Genomic DNA, 19,040 nt, shown 5'->3' with positions numbered 1-19,040 from the left:
TATTTGTCTTTGATTGTAGATTCTGAATTATAGATTGTAAATTCTGTAAATAAACAGTTTGATTCTGAAAGTGGATTCTGTAAATATATATCTAGATTATAGTACAATCCACAATCAAGATGGGTAAAACAAGAAAAAATGATCAAAGGTATATCGAAAACGTAGAATGACTTATATTTTGGATACAATGAAGTTACTAAAATGACTTATATTTCTGATCGGAGGAAGTAACAATCATGAACACGTCCTCGTAAAACTGAAAAAGTAGCCCTGCAAATATCGTTCACAATGATGGAGGAAATACTTGCAGAGTCTTACTACTACTTAAGGATCTCTGCAGATAAGTTTCTGGACTGCAGCTATCTTTACTCAAATACAAGCATCATAACGTACAAAAGCACAAAATCTGATCAATTAGGATCACTTCTAACAGGATTTCAGACTTTTATACAATTTTCTGTAACAAAATTAGAATTTATACATAAAACTGCACTAGTATGCAGCATGACAGTTACAAAGCGCACAGAGCGTCGTATTCCAGCAGTACACTCATATGCCTACACGGTTACACCTCCTCAATAAGAACCTTGGGTTGAGGATTGCTCTTTCTATCTGCCCTTTTGCTCCCACTGTCCAACTCTTCGAGAGATGCTTTCTGCACCTCGACGATGCGAGCTAAAGACAGCCAGGCCTCATTTGGCTGCTCATGGACCCAACAAGTCATGAAGTATAGCTTCCTAATTGCACCACGAAACTTTAGAGAGCTCTGTGCCTTCTCCGTCTTGCCCACTTTCTCAGCCTTGAGCATCCTCTCACCATCTTGGAAGAGTCGACGGAAGTCACAGAGTGCACAAACAAAGGTGTTGTGTCCCAAGGAGAGAATGGTGATGATATCATCCACAAGTCCTATGGCAAACCTGAAACCTCCGGTGTGCCTGTAAGCTGGTGAGCATGACTCCTCTATGCAAGCCATAAGTGCTTCAGGTACTGTCTCAGGTTTAGAGTCCTCACCCATGACTTTTGACATAGACAGGGCAACGGTGGAAGCACCAAAAGGATCAGAGTGCCAATCACCGTTGTAGAGTCGAAGTGTGAAGCAGTAACTGTACATAATATCAACCAAGTGAACAGCAAGCAGAGGAGATGGCTCAGCCCTAGTTAACTGTCTGAGTGATGGGAGAGGAGATTCTGGCCCTTCTGGAATTTCATTGATGCTAGGCTCTTGGTCAGTCATTGGATCTGGTATAGCAGTGTCTTCTGTTCTTACTTGTCCGATAAGCTGGCTTCCATCAGGGCTAAGGGAAATCGATCTGGCAGACGTTTTTTTCCACCATGGTGTCCATGGTTCAATCATCTTGCTGAGTTCACCTGAGGCCAGAGCTTGACGAAATCGTTTGATTTGATCATCAGAGAGGTCTTCAAGTTTTATCTCTTCTCCTGTATGGAAGGAAGAACAGAGAAAAATCTGCTCAATGAGAAACCAATAAAAAAACTTGACAAACATAGCACTATTTACTGGTTCTAATGAACTTCCAGACTAAAATGATACGGCCATAAATATCATCCAACATGTGGAAGAATGTTCAAAATGAACAGAACATGGATACTGGTATACTGCATTCCAGAAAATAAACTAGAGACACAAATCACGAAAACCAATGACCAGAGGGAAATATCAGAATGAAGAACAGGACTTCCATACAGCATTCACCAGAGCTTAGTTAATTGTCTAGGAGGCTAGGCCACAAGGAGGCAAGTTAATCAAAAGGGAGTACTGAACATAATTCTCATATGAAAATTAAGTTGGGAAATCCAACTCTGAGAGCTCTCCCCAGACAAGTGATTATCTTCATTAGTTCCTCTTCTTTTCTAGCATAAGGTGGGGCCAATGCTGAATTTACAGCTAAAGGTCACATAACAGAATTGCAATCACTAAGAACGAAAGTAAAATTGTTTAAAGAATGCCAACACTTTCATAAATACTAAAGAGCCTATTATAGTACTCCGAAAAGCTAATATTGTGTCACATTTAGAACTGCGCGAAAAGTAAACATAACATACCAGCCATAACTTTTTGAATAAGCTCCTCTGACAACATTGACTCTGCAGGACAAAGAAGGTAACACGCCAAAATAAAGTCTTCATCAGTTTAACATAGCAATATGCATGCCCAACAGTCTAAAAGATACATATAGTTTATCCATAATTACGCAAACTTCGCATACAATAAATTCATAACAGACAAGTCTTCATACTAAATAATTTGCTACAACTAAGTAAACTTGAAGTACCAAACCGTGATTGTAGCATACTGTTCATAGAGAAAGGGAACCATCTTTTGATTGTCGCGTGTTATAGAGAAACTATGTTCTCAATTACCATTTATGGCCATAGATGATTAAAAAAAAAAATAGTTGAGTATCTTACACCAATGAAGCAATGAGTTCAAATTCTTAACTGCAAACATGCCCAAAACCACTTTTGTTCTATGTTCTAAGAACACTACCAAGTTTGACAGTAAAAGAGTAACCAAAAAAAAAATGTTTACAGAGCTGACAGAGTAGGAGACAATTACTAGACCTCGATTTGACTGTAAAACCTTAAACACTATTACTTCGAGATTTCTCAAAATGACTAGGGTCTAAGGAATAGTAAGACACATTAAAGCAAGATTTGACAGCAACAGTGAGGCAAATGCATTATGTCTAAAAAGTGCAAACTGTAAAATCCTCCTTGGCAGTGATTGTAACAGAAAAAAACCCCAACTATATGCACTTAGAAAAACAACAAGATAGAACGATGGCATAGACGCATAGCACACCGAACATACCATCGTCACCATCCGACTCCATCTCTTCTTCCAAGTGGAGCCGTTTGATGATATCTAGCATCTTCTTCTTTGATTCATCTTCAGGTTGCATGTGCTTAAGCTCATCCATAACATTCTCGCGCATGAAGGATTCGGTGCATTGAACGCTATGCCCCTACCAAACAATAATTAAGCAAATTATTAGAAGCAATACCAAGCAAAAAGGCCATTCGATGCAAAATTAGCTGCAATCATGCACACAACAATCTTCCTTGGCATCTGTGTGCGTATATAAGCAGGCACACAAACTTGGAAACTTAATACGAACATAAAATCATGTCTCGGTATCTTGGAAGTATGCACAAAGTACATAATACCGCATAAGCAGTTTGCATAGGTCGGATGCTTGTTTTTGTGTATGAATAAAACTGATTGAAAATCTCAAAGAGACATAATGATCCACTCAGGCATGCAATTTAAAGGTGAACTATGGCATTGGTACCAAAATCGTGTTAGCTAAATTCCAGTTCTGATGAACTTCTACAAGTTATTGTCAGTTGAAATATTAGCTGATCAACATGTGTCTGCTTAGGTCCCAAAATAACCCATTTATAAGATTAGAGGATTGATTCACTAAAAGGGGGAACATGGAAACTATGAAGTATGAATTACCTTGACTCTTCGTTCATTTATTTTGGCCCCTTTTGTGGATTGCTCCTTTAATATGGTAAATGCATATAGCACATTGCTTAAATCTAGCACAGTAGGCAATATTGCAACCTTCTATTATGAAATTGCATCAGCCAGCAAAATGATCTGCTACTCTTGGGAACATTATTGATACATCGACTTTCAAGCATCTCGTAGTTGAGTGGTACTGCCATCAACAGTACCAAGATGGGAAAGGACTGCTGAACATGTATAGAACGAGAGTCGAACTCGCTGTTTTAGCTGATCTTAGTATTGGCATTTTTTTATAGATTACCATTTAAAGTGTTGCTCTTATTGGTCTTCTTATGGCAGGATATAGCTCAAATAATAAATATTCTCTTTCAGGCGGTCTACAAGAGGCAATCTTCAATACCTCATCAGCACCGGAAATGCACCATTCATTCTGACCGTTGGTAAGTCAAACACAAACCAAACAAACCAAAGCTAACAATTCCCCATCGCTTTAGCCTAGTTTTCAAGGAAACAGTTAGATTCTTATGGGCAGTTACGTGCTTAGCACAGAAATCAGTTCCTGTGTCGCCAAAGGCTTAAATTTTCAGTGCAGCAATTTGACAAACACCTTGTGGGCATCGGCACAAGACAACCCGGACATCAAATCAACAAGAGCGTGAAAAGCCCGAACGCTACTCTACAAACCATAAGACACGATAATGCGCAACGAGATCACACAAGAACCGAGAGGAGGCCGCACCTTGTAGCACGGGAGCGAGCAGTAGCGGGAGTTGCAGCGGGGGCAAGTGTACTGCGCAAACTGCTTCTGGCACCTGCACAAACGGCACACACGCAACCACCAAGGTCTGAGTCCCTGCATCAGCAGAAGAGGGAAGACTAAGTCAACAGGAAGGGGAGCCGATGCTTACACGCGGCAGATGATCCTGTTCTCGGCGAAGGAGGCCGAGGGGGCCGCGTGGTCCGAGACCACGATGTCCCTCTCCATCGACGGTGCGCTGTGGGGTGCCTGCTCGGGCCCTGCGCTTCCCACTCTCTATCGGGCACTCGGCGGCGGCGGCGGCGCGCGCGTTTTGGTGAGTTCTCTCCGGCGTGCGGCGGCAGGCGCGGAGCTTTCTCGATGCTGGGAGAAGGGGCACTCTCTCGTGGCCGCTGGGCTTGGGCCGACAAAGGGCGGGTATGGGCCTTGGGCCCACGATAATGGCCCAATCGGGGATTAGCATTTGGGCTTGGAATATGCGTCTAATGGGCTGCATCATAGTGGCCCAAACTGGAAAAAAGGTTTAAGTCCACAAGTGGGCTAACTCTTTCGTCGGGCTCTTCACGTTACGAGCCATCCTGAGGTGACCACTGACCAGTACGGTGAGGGGCCATGTCCAGCACGGGGAATTTTGAGAATACCAGACTAAAATTCACATTAAATTCTGAAAGACACGTGGATTTATATATATATATATATATATATTTCTAAAATAGATAAGTTATGGACGAACGTGATCGTGATGTACAGCTGGTTCAACAGTTCTTTTTTCTTCTCTAGAGGCGTGCATGCGTACTTCGCTGCAGCTGCAGCTAATGGGTCTCGCAGAAAACCCCGCTAGATTCAGATCGTATAACGGGACACAGCACTGCATCAGCTTAACAATATTTTGAATTTTCATGCTTCCTAATCTTCTAGTCTTCAGCGTATAAAATCGCATGCTCAATTTCAGCATCATGTGAACGCCAACAAATTCAGAATTTCGGAGTTCATCGGTGACTCAAGCGATACGAGAGAGGTTAGGGTAGTGACCGAACCGATAATAAATTATGGTGTGGAGGTGCGACGGTGACTTTATCGGAATGATACATGGGTGGTGAGTAGAGTTGGCACGGGACAGAGCAGTTAAGACAAAGAAAAAGAAGAACAATGCGGTGGAGATGGAATGTAGAATAAATGATGGCAATTAGATTAAATTTTGATGGTTTAGATTTGTCATTTACCAAAAAAAAAAAAATCAGATGTCTGATAAATAGAATAAGATGTGGATGAAGTTAACCTCAAGCTACACAGGGTCAACCACAACTTTAGGTCTCCAATTTCATTATAACTGGCATAGGTATCTTTTCTTATTTTGATTGCCAGTTACACGCCTTCTCTCCTACATATATTAACTGTACTATTCCCTTGTTCGTTCCTTTTTACAATAATAAAATGTACAATAAGAGCCTCCCTACTGTATCTATCCTACTTAAAAAAGCTGTAATGCATGTTGGTCTGCCAAGAATATTCCTCTGTCACCCCTTAGATTCCTCTACCCCTCCGCACTCCGCTCGGCCGCACGATCGCCCGCTCGCGTCCTCTCCCACACGATCGCCCTCACGCCGCTCATTCCGCTCCCACATTCCGCTCCTCTCCCAATCTTGCGCTCCTCCAGCGCCGCTCGCGCCCGCGCTCACGCTCCGCATCCACATCCTCATCCTGCGCGCCGCTGCCGTCGCCTCCCGTGTCGCCCTCGTTGTCGGTCGCCTCCCCGCCAACGAGTCACCGTCGACGACGTCCGCCGCCGAATATTCCTTCGCTCCCCTCGCGATTCCTTCACTCCCCTCGCGATTCCTTCGCCTCCCTTGCGATTCCTCTGCCGTGCCCGCGCCCGCGCTCACGCTCCGCATCCTCATCCTCATCGCTCCCCGCCCCTTCCTCATCTTGCGCGCTGCCACCGTCGCCCTCGCCGTCGGTCGCCTCCCCGCCAACGAGTCACCATCGACGACGTCCGCCGCCGAATATTCCTTCGCTCCCCTCGCGATTCCTTCACTCCCCTCGCGATTCCTTCGCCTCCCTTGCGATTCCTCTGCCGTGCCCGCGCCCGCGCTCACGCTCCGCATCCTCATCCTCATCGCTCCCCGCCCCTTCCTCATCTTGCGCGCTGCCACCGTCGCCCTCGCCGTCGGTCGCCTTCCCGTCGATGAATCACCGTCGACGACGTCCAGGACCCCACCTTCAAAGTTCCAACGCCGCCGACAGCCATCCTTGCCGTTCGCACGCTGTGCTCCGCCGAAGGGAACCCATTCCTAGGGTTTTGCCGCTGCCACCAATCCGCGCCTCGATCTGCGCTGTTGCGCCGCCGCCATCCCCGACTCCAATGACGCCATCGGTTGCAGTCGTCGTTGTGGCTGCTGGGATAACAACACCGGAGGCAGGAGTGAGGAGGATGCAACGGTGGAGAACACCAGCGTGGGGAGCGTGTCGGTGGCGTCGGGAGCTGGTTGTGGCGCGGCGTTGTAGAGGAGGACGGGGTCCGGGTGGTGGGACTGGGGTAGACGGCGAGCTCGTCCCCACGCTGCCGTGTTCTGCGAGCGCCGCGTCGCCCTCCAGAACTCGCATGGCATCCCCACGCTGCCGTGTACTGCGAGCGCCACGCCGCCCTCCACAACTCGCATGGCATTCACATATGCTACCATTGTCAATCAGAGGCACCTCAATGGAGAACAACCGTGATTCCATGGGCGCCATCCTCCACAATGAACAGAAGAACCTCCCCATCTCCAATAAGGTACACCTCTAATTGCTGCATGCCAGGCACTCGATGAAATCACCAAGAAGGGGTCGTTCATGCCCAAATAGTGAGTACAACGTCCCCCTTCATTGTTGAAATGCTTATTAGGTTCTTACCGGTTACCAAAAGTAATGGTTGTTATGGGCATTGGCACAGACTGGGAGTAGCGAGCATTGGTGCTGTTGTTGAGCACGGTGCAGCTCACTGTCACTAGTGTGGCTCAGTGGGTCGAGGTGCTTCTATTGTCTGCCAAAATTTGGAGCTGGGTCTGCCATTTCCACCAATGTCGCCTCCCCCAAGGTTCGTCTTAACCATTGCCGTTGCCGCCTCCTTTGCTTGTATTGCTTTGGCCAGAGAAATGGTTGCTTGCAAGGTGTTCGATAAAATACCCACCACGAATCAGCGACCAGATTCGCTACGCTCCAGGTCTAACCATTTGCAAGGTGTTGATTAATCAATCAAATTTGTCCACTACTCTGTATGGACAGAGAAACAGAAATGGAACACAAGCTATCAATCGTCGTACAAGAAGTGCTATTTTTTTAAGTGGCTGTCATACTATTCATGCATTTGATTTTCAAAGTTTGTCATTTCCTTTGTGAGATTAGTTCAAACCAGAGAGTTGTCTTTAGTGTAGTCGTCAAAGTTTACAGTGGTAGTTGGTTTTGATTTGCTGCTGTATTTCAGTTCATTTACTACCACTCCCATTCTAATGGTTTAGAAGAAGAGTATCCTATGCCTGCGCACTTCTCTGATAACAAGTGCCTGTCTCGATCTCTCATTAGCCTGAGGTGTCCACTCTCCCATAGTTTACTGCAACTGAGAAATATACTTTTGTTGTATTGCTTGGGAACAACTCTCCACTCTGTTGAACATAAATTCTTTATTATTGCTACCAGTGGTAAGCATCACAAAACTATTACATTTGATTTCTATAATTTATTATGCGCACAAACTAGAAGAATATTTGTACAGAAATACTGTTGCACTTTATATATCCTCCCAGTAGTACTACTTGAACTTGATTAAGACCCAGCTGGTGATAGGGTACACCACAAGTATTGTTTGTTACATTTTTTTATGTTTCCAGATCTCGGCGAGAAATTTGTCTTGGCAGCATCATGCGTAGCCACGGCAAATGTGAGATCGCCGGTATTGGCATAGGGGATATGGATGTCAATAGAAGATGGCTTGATGATGGTGAAGATCTATCATGGTCACCCACTGAAGGATACTAAGATATGGTAGGAAAATTGGCTGTTGCAAAAATGGTGCCAGACCTGCCAGCTAATTCAGGTACCATTTTTCCTTGTTGCTACAATTTATTTGGTATTCTCCTGTTGCTAGGAAATTACTTAGAGCGTATTTTTTTGGCTGAAAATTTCAACATTTCCATTCTGCTAGCATGTGGACGCTACTGAGTGTTGGAAATTAAATGGCGTCACTATACCCAAGAAGGTAATGGACTTTTTCCTTAATCTTTTAAAATCCCTCTTGTTTTTATGAATCTTCTCTTTATTAGTGCTGATGTAAAAAAAGTTACAGTTCATGAAGGAGTTTTGTCAGGTCCAAGATAATCTCTCCGATTCATGTTTCATAGGTCAAAAGATAATTACAATTATTTTGATTTTCTGGTTACTGAAGGCAACATATGATTATGACCATAGTAGGCGGATATGGTCCAATGATTAGTTTCAAGCAGCATGGCAAATCATGTTTAATATTTGGAACCAATCACTCAAATTAAGATAGCTTGGAGTGGTGCCTCTGCAGTCACTTCAGCAGAGCATGAGAGCAATGTTCTGCGATATTATTTGTGAAAAATGGTGAACTAATTGGAACAAAAGACACTTTGTAAGTATCTTACATATACAATTTAACATATTGGACTATTAATTTTTTTTGAAAAATAATAGTAAAAACAACTCTTTCTGAAGAAAATATTCTCATGACAACTTTAGACCCTGACCACACCTCGCCACCAACTATTTTTTTTCCTGAATGTTCAAGCTGGAGGGCTGCACCGAGAGGAGCCTTCCATCTTTCCCTTTGCTATTTCCTCTGTATTGTTTGGTTGGTGTATAAATTTTGGTTGTGACAAGCGCTCCAATTTCTACTGTTCAGTTATTTAACCATGTACAGGATGAGGCTCTGAAGATGGAGATGACTGCCAGAAGAACATACGCTCTAATTGTAGAAATCTGATCCAGTTATTCATGAAGGCAGAGGTGGCAACACTCCAATTTCTACTCTTATTCGGTTATTCAGGATGCATGTGAATCTTGATTTTTTTTTTTGACAGGGGAAACTGTAGGGGAGGCCCCTACTGCGGTAAATATATATTATAAAAAGAAAAGGTAACTGTACAGAAATTAAGGAGGGGGGGGGGGACCAAACTATACAAGGGCAAGGAAGCCCAAACCAGAGGGACAGAGAGAAGAAATAAATGCATAATGAACATTAAGAATGTCAGTGTTATTTCTCAATTCATATGGAGTTTCATATGTTCACATAAGTTTCAAAAAGTGACTCTTGTGGATCAGATGGCTCATTAAGGCAAAAATCTTGTCTCTTTTCTGCTAATAGCAGCACATGCATATGTGTAATCTCATTCTGAACTATTTACTTTTGCTTTCAAGGGCATTAGCTTGAACAATTTTACCGGCACACTTCCTTCTGAACTGGGCAACTTGGCCAAACTGGAGCAACTGTAAAATGCATCTTTTGAACTGCCAAACCTCACTTCTGAAAGAACTTCAATTTTGGCAACAATCTTTGCATAGTTCAACTTGAGGATTATTGCAATGTTTCAATTGCAATTACTTTAATAGCTCTGGCTTCAGCGGTCCATTCCCTTCGACGTTCTCAAAGCTTAAGAACTTGAAGACCCTGTATGCTCATTACCACAGCTACAATTGTTATGTCCGATGTAATATCACACACTTAATTTAATAGATTTTCCTGTGCTTTCAGTGGGCAGCCGACAACGATTTCATAGGCAAAATGCCTGATTTTATCGGGAGCTTGACTAAGTTGCAAGATCTGTAAGATTAATTATCAATTGCTTCACAATATATTCTTTTGTAGAAAGTTTTCCTAACCAGGAAATTGTGTAATCTAAGTTTTCTACATATGTTTTTTCCATATGTGTTAGCACAAGAACGTTTTTCACTTGTCACTCCTAACAGAAATGCAGCATATTTTCATGTGGTCAAATGAAACTGATTGACACAACATCCTGAATGTAGAGCTGCTTTTTTGTCATGTTCAAATGACAAATGGACTTTGCATCACCCTGCTTAATAGGGGTTAAAATTATGAACTTGTAGGAGGTTCCAAGGAAATTTTTTTCAAGACCCAATCCCAGCAAGTCTGTCCAATCTAACCAATTTGACAAGCTTGTAAGTACTTTGTTCTTTGGTGCCACTGTTTGCTTAATGGCGGAGAAAGTCAAGCTTGTCATGGAAATTGATATGTTAATATTCGACGGATTGGTGACTGTAATTTTAATATTACGTTGCGCATGACTTGTATTTCCGTTGTAATGCACGAGCGCTCACCTATTCTATTGGAAGTTGGCAACCACAACATTTTTTTATGGTGGCCCGAGCTCATGTGATTCATTCTACTTAAAAAAATTTAGCTTCTACTGTCTGAAATGCTCTCAAAATTTAGCTTCTACTCAAATTTTTTATGATGGCCCGAGTGCTCGTGTGTCATTTGTGTCTTACAGAATATGAATATTATATGGTGCAAGATAGTTTTTTTTATTGTAGCTCGTCGTATGTCACTCAGTTAATTATAGTACCTTGTGAAATTTTTTGACTCTCATCATAACGCACGGATAGATAACTAGTTTCTAAAAACTAGAATCCGCCGAACCCAGGACACCCAGAAGCGTGCGACACGGGATCTCTCACTCACAGTCACAGACCCAGCCGCACCAAGCCCAACCGAACCGAGCGAGCATGTCGTGCCGCGGAATTTAACGAGACGGCACCGCGCCGTGGGGGCGATGCCGGGAGCAGAGGCGGAGGTCACGGGGCGGCAGCCGACGGCGTCCGAGCGGCGGCGCGTGTACCGCGACCTGGCGCTGTCGCTGCGGTGCGGGCTCCGGGACGCGGCCGCGGGGTTCTCGTTCCTCCGCCTGCGCGGCCTCCGCGCGCTCCTCCGCGCCCTCCACTCCACCGCCGGCACCGGCGCGAGCCTCTTCCCCGACTCCCAGACCCTTCGCGACCTCCGAGGTGACATCTTGCTGCCACGGCTCCTTCCACTTGTGAACGAGGTTGACAAGGAAACGGATCGTGTGTGGTGCAGTAGTGCCGGTGCTTTTCGAGCACAGCCTGCGCAGGGCGAACGGCGACGCGGTGGTCACGGTCGGGCAGGTGCTGGGCATCGAGCCGGCCAGGCTCAGGAACCCCGCCACGGACTCCGAGATCGTGCTCGCGCTCAGGGTGCTCGAAGGTTGTTGCCTCCTCTGCCCGGACTGCGCCGCCACGGCGCACCGGTACAATGCCGTCAAGGTACGGCCTTGCGATCGGCAGCACTGCATTTTTTGCATCCATGTTAGTAGTTCATTAAGAGTTGTTGAGACATGGCATTGTTCATCTGGTGTGCCTTCACTATCAGTTGGAAAATTCTTGTCACATAGGTGAGTAGTAGGAATGCGTACAGCACCGGAAGTACGGAGCTTCAGTTTGGGAGCTGGGGATGCTTGGACAGGTCGAGAAGTTTTGTGTACCTGAGCATTAGGCTCATCAGGTTCATGTTCCCGGCATGTTTTTCCTCAGGGTTTGGGTGAAAACACATCAATTCCGTGGTCCTGCCCTCCTGCCTGTGCTCCTAGTAGCAAGGTATCCAGGCAGGAGGCGTTCGGCTCAAGTTTACTGTCAACAGCGGACCCAGAACAAAAATAGCTATGTGCCCAGAGCGACCCTACTAGGATCTGGGTATCATACTTATTGACCTAGATGATATCACATGAACTACTTACATACGATGAATTACTGAAATACGAAAATTTAACCGGTGTCCTGTGCACCGTGTGGGCACAAGATTGATCCACCCCTGTTTATTGAGTCATGATTCTCTGCATAAGGGGCAAATATATCAAAATAGTATGCGCCCATTTAGTCCGTGTCCCTATGCAGAAAAGAGAAAAGTCATGTTCCTGCCATATCCAGGACATGCTATGTTAGAACTGGTTTTGGATTCCTTCAACACCAAAGTTATACGTATGTGGTTGCTTGCTTTAATGCCGTCTTTCTCTCAGTACTGCATAAATTGCTCTTGATATGATTATCTCATTCTTATTAGAAAACTTATTCAGGTAATTCTGAATATACTGATGACTCGGGGTATCCTTGAGCAAAGAGCGTGTTTGGACACTCTTTTAGCATTGCTGGTGAATTGTTCAGAAAATCTGATGGTACGTCCTGCCGATCGAACACGGATTCCGTCTTTTTTCTGCAGCTTGTGTGCTGATTTTTTCTGTCTATGCTTCTCCTTTGATCTCTTATCGATCTCTTCGTAGGATTTCAAGGAACTAGAGGGGCTAAATAAAATTGCTGACATTGTAAAAGACACAAATAGGGATGACCATGTAAGGTCTGTCCGTACTCCAGAGTCAAGGCACATTTCACTGAGAGTTACCTCTTTATCACCATCAAATAACTCACTTGATATTTCTTTTCTTTTTTTAGGGTTAAAATTGCAGAGTTTCTACTTCTTTACTCTGGAAGCACAAGAGAAATGTATGGTGTAGCCTCCAAGTCAAATATGCAAGAAGATCTGATAAAACTCTTCGGAGAAAACTGTGCATCCTTTATCTGCTCAATGAACCTTTTCAGCTCAACTGTAGATCCACAAGTGAGACAATCTGAGCTGAGCTTTCTTGCGGAGCATGTGTTGGATTACATGCAACCAAACTAAAGAGGACCATCAGTATGTTATTGCCTCCACATATATGCAGTAATTCTAAGAATTACGCTGAAATACTCCAAAAGTTTAATCTATGTTTCCGAGTAATCTGGGTAATATAAACCTTGTGTTTCGTCCGTGTTACTTCCCTTTGATAGGATGCCTTATCGCCTCCACTCTGAGGATTCATCTGAGGTAAAACCATTGTACAGTAAACTAACTAAAAGGAAAATTCATCAAATTGTCCTCTCTCTCTCTCTCTCTCTCTCTCTCTCTCTCTCTCTCTCTCTCTCTCTCTCAATTTTCATATATAGTCTCATTTGATCCAGAATTCCACTATTTCCATCTGAAAAGGGATCAAAGGTTGATCTCTTTTTTGAAATTTGGGGGTCAAGGGGTTGATCTTCACTGTTAGGTGTGAGACTGGAGGGAATGAATTACCAACAATGTTTGTTCCTTATGGAACCCATGCAGTTCTGAATCCTGACAAAAAATTGATGGGCACCAAAAGAAGTCCAGGGAACAAATTACTCAAGATGGATGCAAGAAAGCATTACAGACTGCAAATTTCATGTGCAGCTCGCTGTATCTTGTGAGACTGGATTCACATCGATTAAAACATAAAAGCGTACGAACAATTGAAATAGTACACATTGTACTTTCCAATGACCGCAGAGGTCTAATGTTTTCTTTGGAGTAGTAGTCTCACACTTCCTTTAGTTGAAATATTGTCAATACATTTACAACAAGAGGTTTCACCAACAAAATGGTACAGATAATACTGACTAGTGAGTAGAGACAAACGCTAGCATTTTAAGGTAGTCAGGCAAGTAAATGGAAACAGTTCTACCTTTGGAGCTGACAGCCTGACACGCAGGCACAGTATAGACACAATGGTAATTTCCAACTAACAGCAACAAGAAACGAGGAAATCAGAAGCAGAACTGTGCAGGCACAAAAGAATCAATATAGTTCGTCATCATCAGCAATATGTTTTGACATTATTTGTCTACCATAAAATGTTTCTGACGAACAATAGCAAGTAAGCAATAACCATGCTTTATTCAGCTCCAATGCCTCAGGAGCAACAATCACATCCGAAATCTCTACCAGATAGTATTTGTCTTGGTTTTATTATGTTTTATTTTAGAAGCAGCTGTAAATAAAGTTACAGACAAGAGGTAGGAAACAAAGGAAGGCAGATGTACATCCACAAGAATATCATCAAGGAGAGCCAAAGCCGCCACCGCCAGGAGTGAAAATCTGAAGAACGTCACCAGCACTAACCGTTACTGTGTTCTTTCCTCCAAGAAAAATTATGCGACCATCTTTTCTGAGCAGATAGTTTGCACCACGAGCCCCATTTTCCCCTCCCTTCAGCCCCCTGGGAGCATGCACACGTCTCTCAGAGAGAATGCTCACAACAATAGGCCGAAGGAATTCAATCTCCCTTACAAGGCCATCACCGCCTCGGTGGGAACCAGAACCTCCACTGTTCTCCCTTATGCTAAATCTGTGCAAAATAACAGGGTACCTCTGCTCAAATATCTCAGGGTCAGTCATCCTTGTGTTTGTCATGTGACATTGAACACCACTTGTGCCATCCCAGGTTGGCCCAGCTCCACATCCGCCTCCAATAGTCTCGTAATAACCAAAGGTGTCATCTCCAAAGGTCAAATTGTTCATACAGCCCTGAGAGCAGGCACAAGCTTGGAACGCCATTAGGACAACATCTGTCACTCTCTGAGAGGTTAGTACATTGCCGCCAACCACAGCAGCCTTGTCACTTGGCGACAGAAAAGATCCTTTAGGGATGAGGATCTTAACAGGAGCTAGGCAACCTTGATTTAGCGGTACATCCACATCCACCAAGCATCGTAGGCAGTATATGACAGCAGCTGTTGTAACTGCTTCAGGAGCATTCCAGTTGCCATAGACCTCAGGACTAGTACCCTCAAAGTCGAATGTAGCTTCACCTTTACTAGCATTAAGGATGAGTTTCAAGTGGAGCACAGAGCCATCATCCATATAATCTTCATCTTCAATAATGCACGATCCATTCTCTTTTTGAACTCTAGATGCAACTGTCTTGAGCATCTCTCTGACAGCTACCTCAGCGTTCTTTTGGACATGGTTCATATAAGATTGCACAGTGATTAAACCATACTGATTTATTAGTTCTTTGATAAGTGCTATTCCTCGCTGGTTTGCTGCGACTTGGGCATGGAGATCAGAAAGATTATCTTGGATGCTACGTGTTCCTGGGATCTTATAATCATCAAACTCATCTGAGCAAGGTGACTGCAGCAGTTGGACTATTCCTTCCTCTTGAAAAACACCCCGTTCAACAAGTTTAAATGCTTTTATGGCAGCACCTTCCTCCCAAATACATTTTGAGAAAGGAGGCATGCTTCCCGGGGTGATACCACCTATCTCTGCATGGTGACCTCTACTAGCAACAAAAAAGACAAGCTTACCATCATCAAAAACTGGTGTGACAACTGTTATATCGGGCAGATGGCTCCCCCCAGAACATGGATGATTTGTTACGAGAACATCGCCCTCATGCAGGTTATCACCCCAAAAATTAAGCTGCCACCGTACAGTACTAGACATGGCTCCTAGATGCACAGGGACGTGAGGTGCATTTGCAACAAGGCCACCATCTGGACCAAAGAGAGCACAAGAAAAGTCTAGCCTTTCCTTTATGTTTGTGGAAATTGAAGTTCTTTGAAGTGTCCGACCCATCTGTTCAGCAATACCCATGAATCGGTGATTGAAAATAGAAAGTTGGACCACATCTGCGACTTTTTCTGCTACTTTTACAGTGCTTGGAGGTGCACTGATTTCAATTTTTATGTTACCATACTTGGAGATGATGGCTTTACAGTCCTTTTCTATGATCACCGTACTATTCCCATTCATAATGACTGCAGGTCCGTCCAAGACATGGCCATAACCCAGGTTCTCAAGCTTGTACAATGGAGTTTCTTGCCATCCATATGAAAAATAAATCCGGCACGAGCTTTCTTGCACAGGTTTTGTTGATATTGGTGCCAATTCACGAGGCTGCAGGATGTTTGTGGCACCAACACCCTGAACTCTCACATCACATATGAGTATCTTTCTGCTTAGCAATTTGAAGCCATACTCTTGCTGAAACAGTTTTACAAACTCATCAGCATAGTCATTTCCAGATCCTCTCTCTGGCTGTTTAACCATGATAGCTGTATCAGTTCCCTCATACCTCAAGTTAAAGTATGAATCTGTCCTGATGTTCTCCTCTCCAAAACCCTGCTCTCTTAACTTTTCTTTCACCTGTTTCACTAAAAGGGCTTCTCTTCTAGATGCCTCTGCAGCAGAATCAGCATTATAAACCGCAGAGTATGGTTCTTGCAAGTCTTCAATGACATCAGCAAGGCCCATCCCATATGCACTCAATATTCCACAATATCGGTGAACAAGTACCTCAGACATACCCAGGGACCTTGCAATAGCACATGCATGTTGAGGACCGGCACCACCAAAACACGCAAGGGCATGGTTCTTAGTATCATGCCCCTTCATTTCCGTCAACTGGCGTATAGGCCGGCACATTGTCTCATTTGCAACATTGACAAACCCAAGCGCAATTTCCTCAACTGTCATGTCCTTTGCTGATGATTCCTGACTCTTCCGGTGAGAGTTGATCTCAACAGCAAGACTCTCAAATGCCTTTCTTGTAGCCTCATAATCAAGGGGCATATCTTCATTTGGACCAAATATTGATGGGAAGTACTCAGGAATAACAGTTCCCAGAATCAAATTAGCATCTGTAATCGCCAGCTCACCACCTTTCCTGTAACAAACAGGACCAGGATGTGCTCCAACAGATTCTGGCCCAACCTTGAAAGCACCAAACTGAAACTTAAGCTTCGATCCACCACCAGCAGCCACAGTGTTAATGTCAAGCTGGGGAGCTTGAATTATTGCCCCAGCAATTTGTGTCTCCAGAACTTGTTCATAGCTTCCATCATAGCGGCTCACATCCGTGGATGTACCTCCCATGTCAAACCCAATCAGCGGCTTTGATGTCTCGAGTTCAAACAAGGTCTGCGAGTAGCCGACCACACCACCAGCAGGACCTGACAATACTGCTTTATGCCCAGAGAATCTCCTCTCCGGTGCCAGTCCTCCATCTGATTGCATAAATAGCACATTCACTTGTTCAGACCCCCCTTCAAATCTTGACATAAATCCTGATAAATACTCTTTGATGACTGGTGTGAGATATGCATCCACACTGGCTGTCAGTCCCCTAGGAACTGCACGGACCATGGGTGTCAGCGACGAAGACAAGGATACATGCTTGAATCCCATCCCCAGAGCTAACTTCTCAATAAGGAGCTCATGGTGAGGATACGTATATGAATGCATCAACACCACCGCCAAACATCTTATCCCCTTGTCAAGCAAACCTTTCAAGGAAGGCTTCAATGCTTCGACATCAACTGGCTTTGCCACCCTGACCAATTCCCCAGAGATCCCTTCAACAGATGATCCATCTCTCTCACCATCCTGAACGAGCTCAATGCGCTCATCGACTTCAATCACCTCCTCATAAAGATTCGATGGCTTTGCAACCTTGAGGTCAAAAATGTTCGGCCGAGCCTGATTGCCAATCTGAAGCAAATCCCTAAAGCCTCGTGTCACACAAAGTGCGATCCTTTCACCTTTCCTCTCAAGAAGCGCATTCGTTGCGACCGTGGTGCCCATCCGAATCCACTCAATCTTGTTGGTGGGAATTTTCGATGACCGGGGGATCTTCTCACTGGAAAACTCCTCCAGGATCCTCCTGACACCTTCAATGGGGGCATCGTCGTAATTCGACGGGTCAACAGACAGAAGCTTCATGACATAGCCTTCCGATCTCCCAGGAACCTCGGCGTAGATGTCGGTGAACGTGCCGCCCCTGTCAATGCAGAACCTGAACTTCTCGGTGGCTGTGCTGCTGCCCATCGTTCGCCTCCTCCGCAATCAACAGGCGAGGAATCTGAGTCCCCTGGAAACACCACAGCAACAGGGTTGGTACAGGTGAATCAGATTAATCTAGCAGTGAGTAAGTAGCAAATCATAGAAGCACTAGCCGTGCTCCTGAGCTATGCTGTGATCTAATCTAATCTAACACAGAATAAACAAGACGAACAGGTGAAGAGATAGCTGAGAGTTGTGCACACAGACTAATCAGAGCGGGCAGCAGAGAATCCAAGCATCGAGGTCGGGACCTACCAGGGAAGCAGATGGTAACGCGGGTGGGTCGATCTCCAGCAGCGGGAGGAGAAGAGAACTTGCTCCGGTGAAAGGCGGCGACGGAGGAGGAGGAGCGGGCCAGCGCTGGAGAAGATTCAGCCGACGGCGGAGTGGTCGGGGACTCGTCGCGCCGTACACTGGTGTCGCTGGCCGCGATGGACTTGGAGGCGTATGGAAGGAGGAGAACGTGTGTTTGGATTGTGCTACCTGGTGGGCCCGCATGTCAGTGTAGGCTAAGACTTGTTTCCGAGCATGCATTATTTAGCCTCTGCGCCCGCACACCTCGGTTGCCATTTGATCAAGTGGGATCCATCTGATCGGCTCCTCAGCTTTTGCTAGGAAAAAAAATCTAAAATTAAACAATGTATATGTACATATTTATTGAAATAGATTATATGTAGTCGTATTTGTTAAGTATAACATCTGTATTCGACGCACGATATATCGAAAAAGCTATTTTCGATGTACGGTGTGCCGAATACAGCACTGTTGTTCGTATTCGATATATCGTATATCAAAAATAAACTGTATTTAACATACGATACATTGAATACGAATAACAGTATTGTATTCGATACATCGTATACTAAAAATATTTTTTCGATACAACATGACGGTGAAAAAAAGCGACATGATCGTGTACCCAGCAAGCGGCGTGCGAGATCGAGAAACTTCCTTACCGCTCTCGTATTTCTCTTACTGCCACTTTCTCTCTCCCTCGTTACCTCTGCTCAAGTCGACACCACCCAAATCTCTCTCTCCGCCCAAGTTGCGCACGACCATCATGCCAAATCGGGCTATGCCAC

The 19,040-nt window shown here is 44.6% G+C and overlaps 3 protein-coding genes and 1 long non-coding RNA gene across 10 annotated transcripts; 2 read left to right on the top strand and 2 right to left on the bottom strand.

Annotated features, from left to right (window-relative positions):
* Positions 1-341: 341 nt before the first annotated feature.
* On the bottom strand, positions 342-4,639 carry LOC133907856 (uncharacterized). Its single transcript, XM_062349951.1, has 5 exons — positions 4,402-4,639; positions 4,233-4,305; positions 2,831-2,984; positions 2,062-2,103; positions 342-1,437 (listed from the first exon to the last, which is right to left on the bottom strand). The coding sequence occupies exons 1-5, from the start codon at positions 4,476-4,478 to the stop codon at positions 566-568; spliced, it is 1,218 nt and encodes a 405-aa protein (XP_062205935.1). The 5' UTR covers positions 4,479-4,639; the 3' UTR covers positions 342-565.
* Positions 4,640-5,794: 1,155 nt separating this feature from the next.
* On the top strand, positions 5,795-10,443 carry LOC133908078 (uncharacterized). 7 transcript variants are annotated; one of them, XR_009908074.1, is made up of 6 exons: positions 5,798-7,093; positions 7,183-7,326; positions 8,117-8,322; positions 8,431-8,484; positions 9,151-9,254; positions 9,329-10,381. It is a non-coding gene; the product is annotated as an uncharacterized LOC133908078 (long non-coding RNA). The 7 variants fall into 7 exon arrangements; XR_009908071.1 differs by having other exon boundaries at positions 5,799-7,093; positions 9,169-9,254; XR_009908072.1 differs by having other exon boundaries at positions 5,809-7,093; positions 8,431-9,254; positions 9,329-10,070; positions 10,356-10,443.
* A 502-nt stretch (positions 10,444-10,945) lies between these two features.
* Positions 10,946-13,078, top strand: LOC133907698 (uncharacterized). Its single transcript, XM_062349766.1, has 5 exons — positions 10,946-11,270; positions 11,344-11,549; positions 12,356-12,454; positions 12,560-12,633; positions 12,729-13,078. Exons 1-5 carry the CDS (start codon positions 11,042-11,044, stop codon positions 12,955-12,957), a joined length of 837 nt encoding a protein of 278 aa, XP_062205750.1. The 5' UTR covers positions 10,946-11,041; the 3' UTR covers positions 12,958-13,078.
* Positions 13,079-13,927: 849 nt separating this feature from the next.
* Positions 13,928-18,463, bottom strand: LOC133906893 (5-oxoprolinase 1). Its single transcript, XM_062348854.1, has 2 exons — positions 18,214-18,463; positions 13,928-17,986 (listed from the first exon to the last, which is right to left on the bottom strand). Exon 2 carries the CDS (start codon positions 17,941-17,943, stop codon positions 14,170-14,172), a length of 3,774 nt encoding a protein of 1,257 aa, XP_062204838.1. The 5' UTR covers positions 17,944-17,986; positions 18,214-18,463; the 3' UTR covers positions 13,928-14,169.
* Positions 18,464-19,040: the final 577 nt, after the last annotated feature.

This window comes from Phragmites australis, chromosome 24 (assembly GCF_958298935.1).
Source record: "Phragmites australis chromosome 24, lpPhrAust1.1, whole genome shotgun sequence".
In the NCBI taxonomy this organism is placed as follows: domain Eukaryota; kingdom Viridiplantae; phylum Streptophyta; class Magnoliopsida; order Poales; family Poaceae; genus Phragmites; species Phragmites australis.
This window is presented reverse-complemented; position numbering and strand designations above follow the sequence as displayed.

Bases quoted from the DNA above. Each gene is read 5' to 3' on its own strand.
- LOC133907698 (XM_062349766.1), top strand. From the start codon at position 11,042: ATGCCGGGAGCAGAGGCGGAGGTCACGGGGCGGCAGCCGACGGCGTCC. The intron at 12,455-12,559 runs GTACGTCCTGCC...ATCTCTTCGTAG, and splicing joins ATTGTTCAGAAAATCTGATG to GATTTCAAGGAACTAGAGGG. The intron at 12,634-12,728 runs GTCTGTCCGTAC...TTCTTTTTTTAG, and splicing joins AATAGGGATGACCATGTAAG to GGTTAAAATTGCAGAGTTTC.
- LOC133906893 (XM_062348854.1), bottom strand. From the start codon at position 17,943: ATGGGCAGCAGCACAGCCACCGAGAAGTTCAGGTTCTGCATTGACAGG.
- LOC133907856 (XM_062349951.1), bottom strand. From the start codon at position 4,478: ATGGAGAGGGACATCGTGGTCTCGGACCACGCGGCCCCCTCGGCCTCC. The intron at 2,104-2,830 runs GTATGTTCGGTG...TTTGTCCTGCAG, and splicing joins GGAGTCGGATGGTGACGATG to AGTCAATGTTGTCAGAGGAG. The intron at 1,438-2,061 runs GTATGTTATGTT...CCTTCCATACAG, and splicing joins TATTCAAAAAGTTATGGCTG to GAGAAGAGATAAAACTTGAA.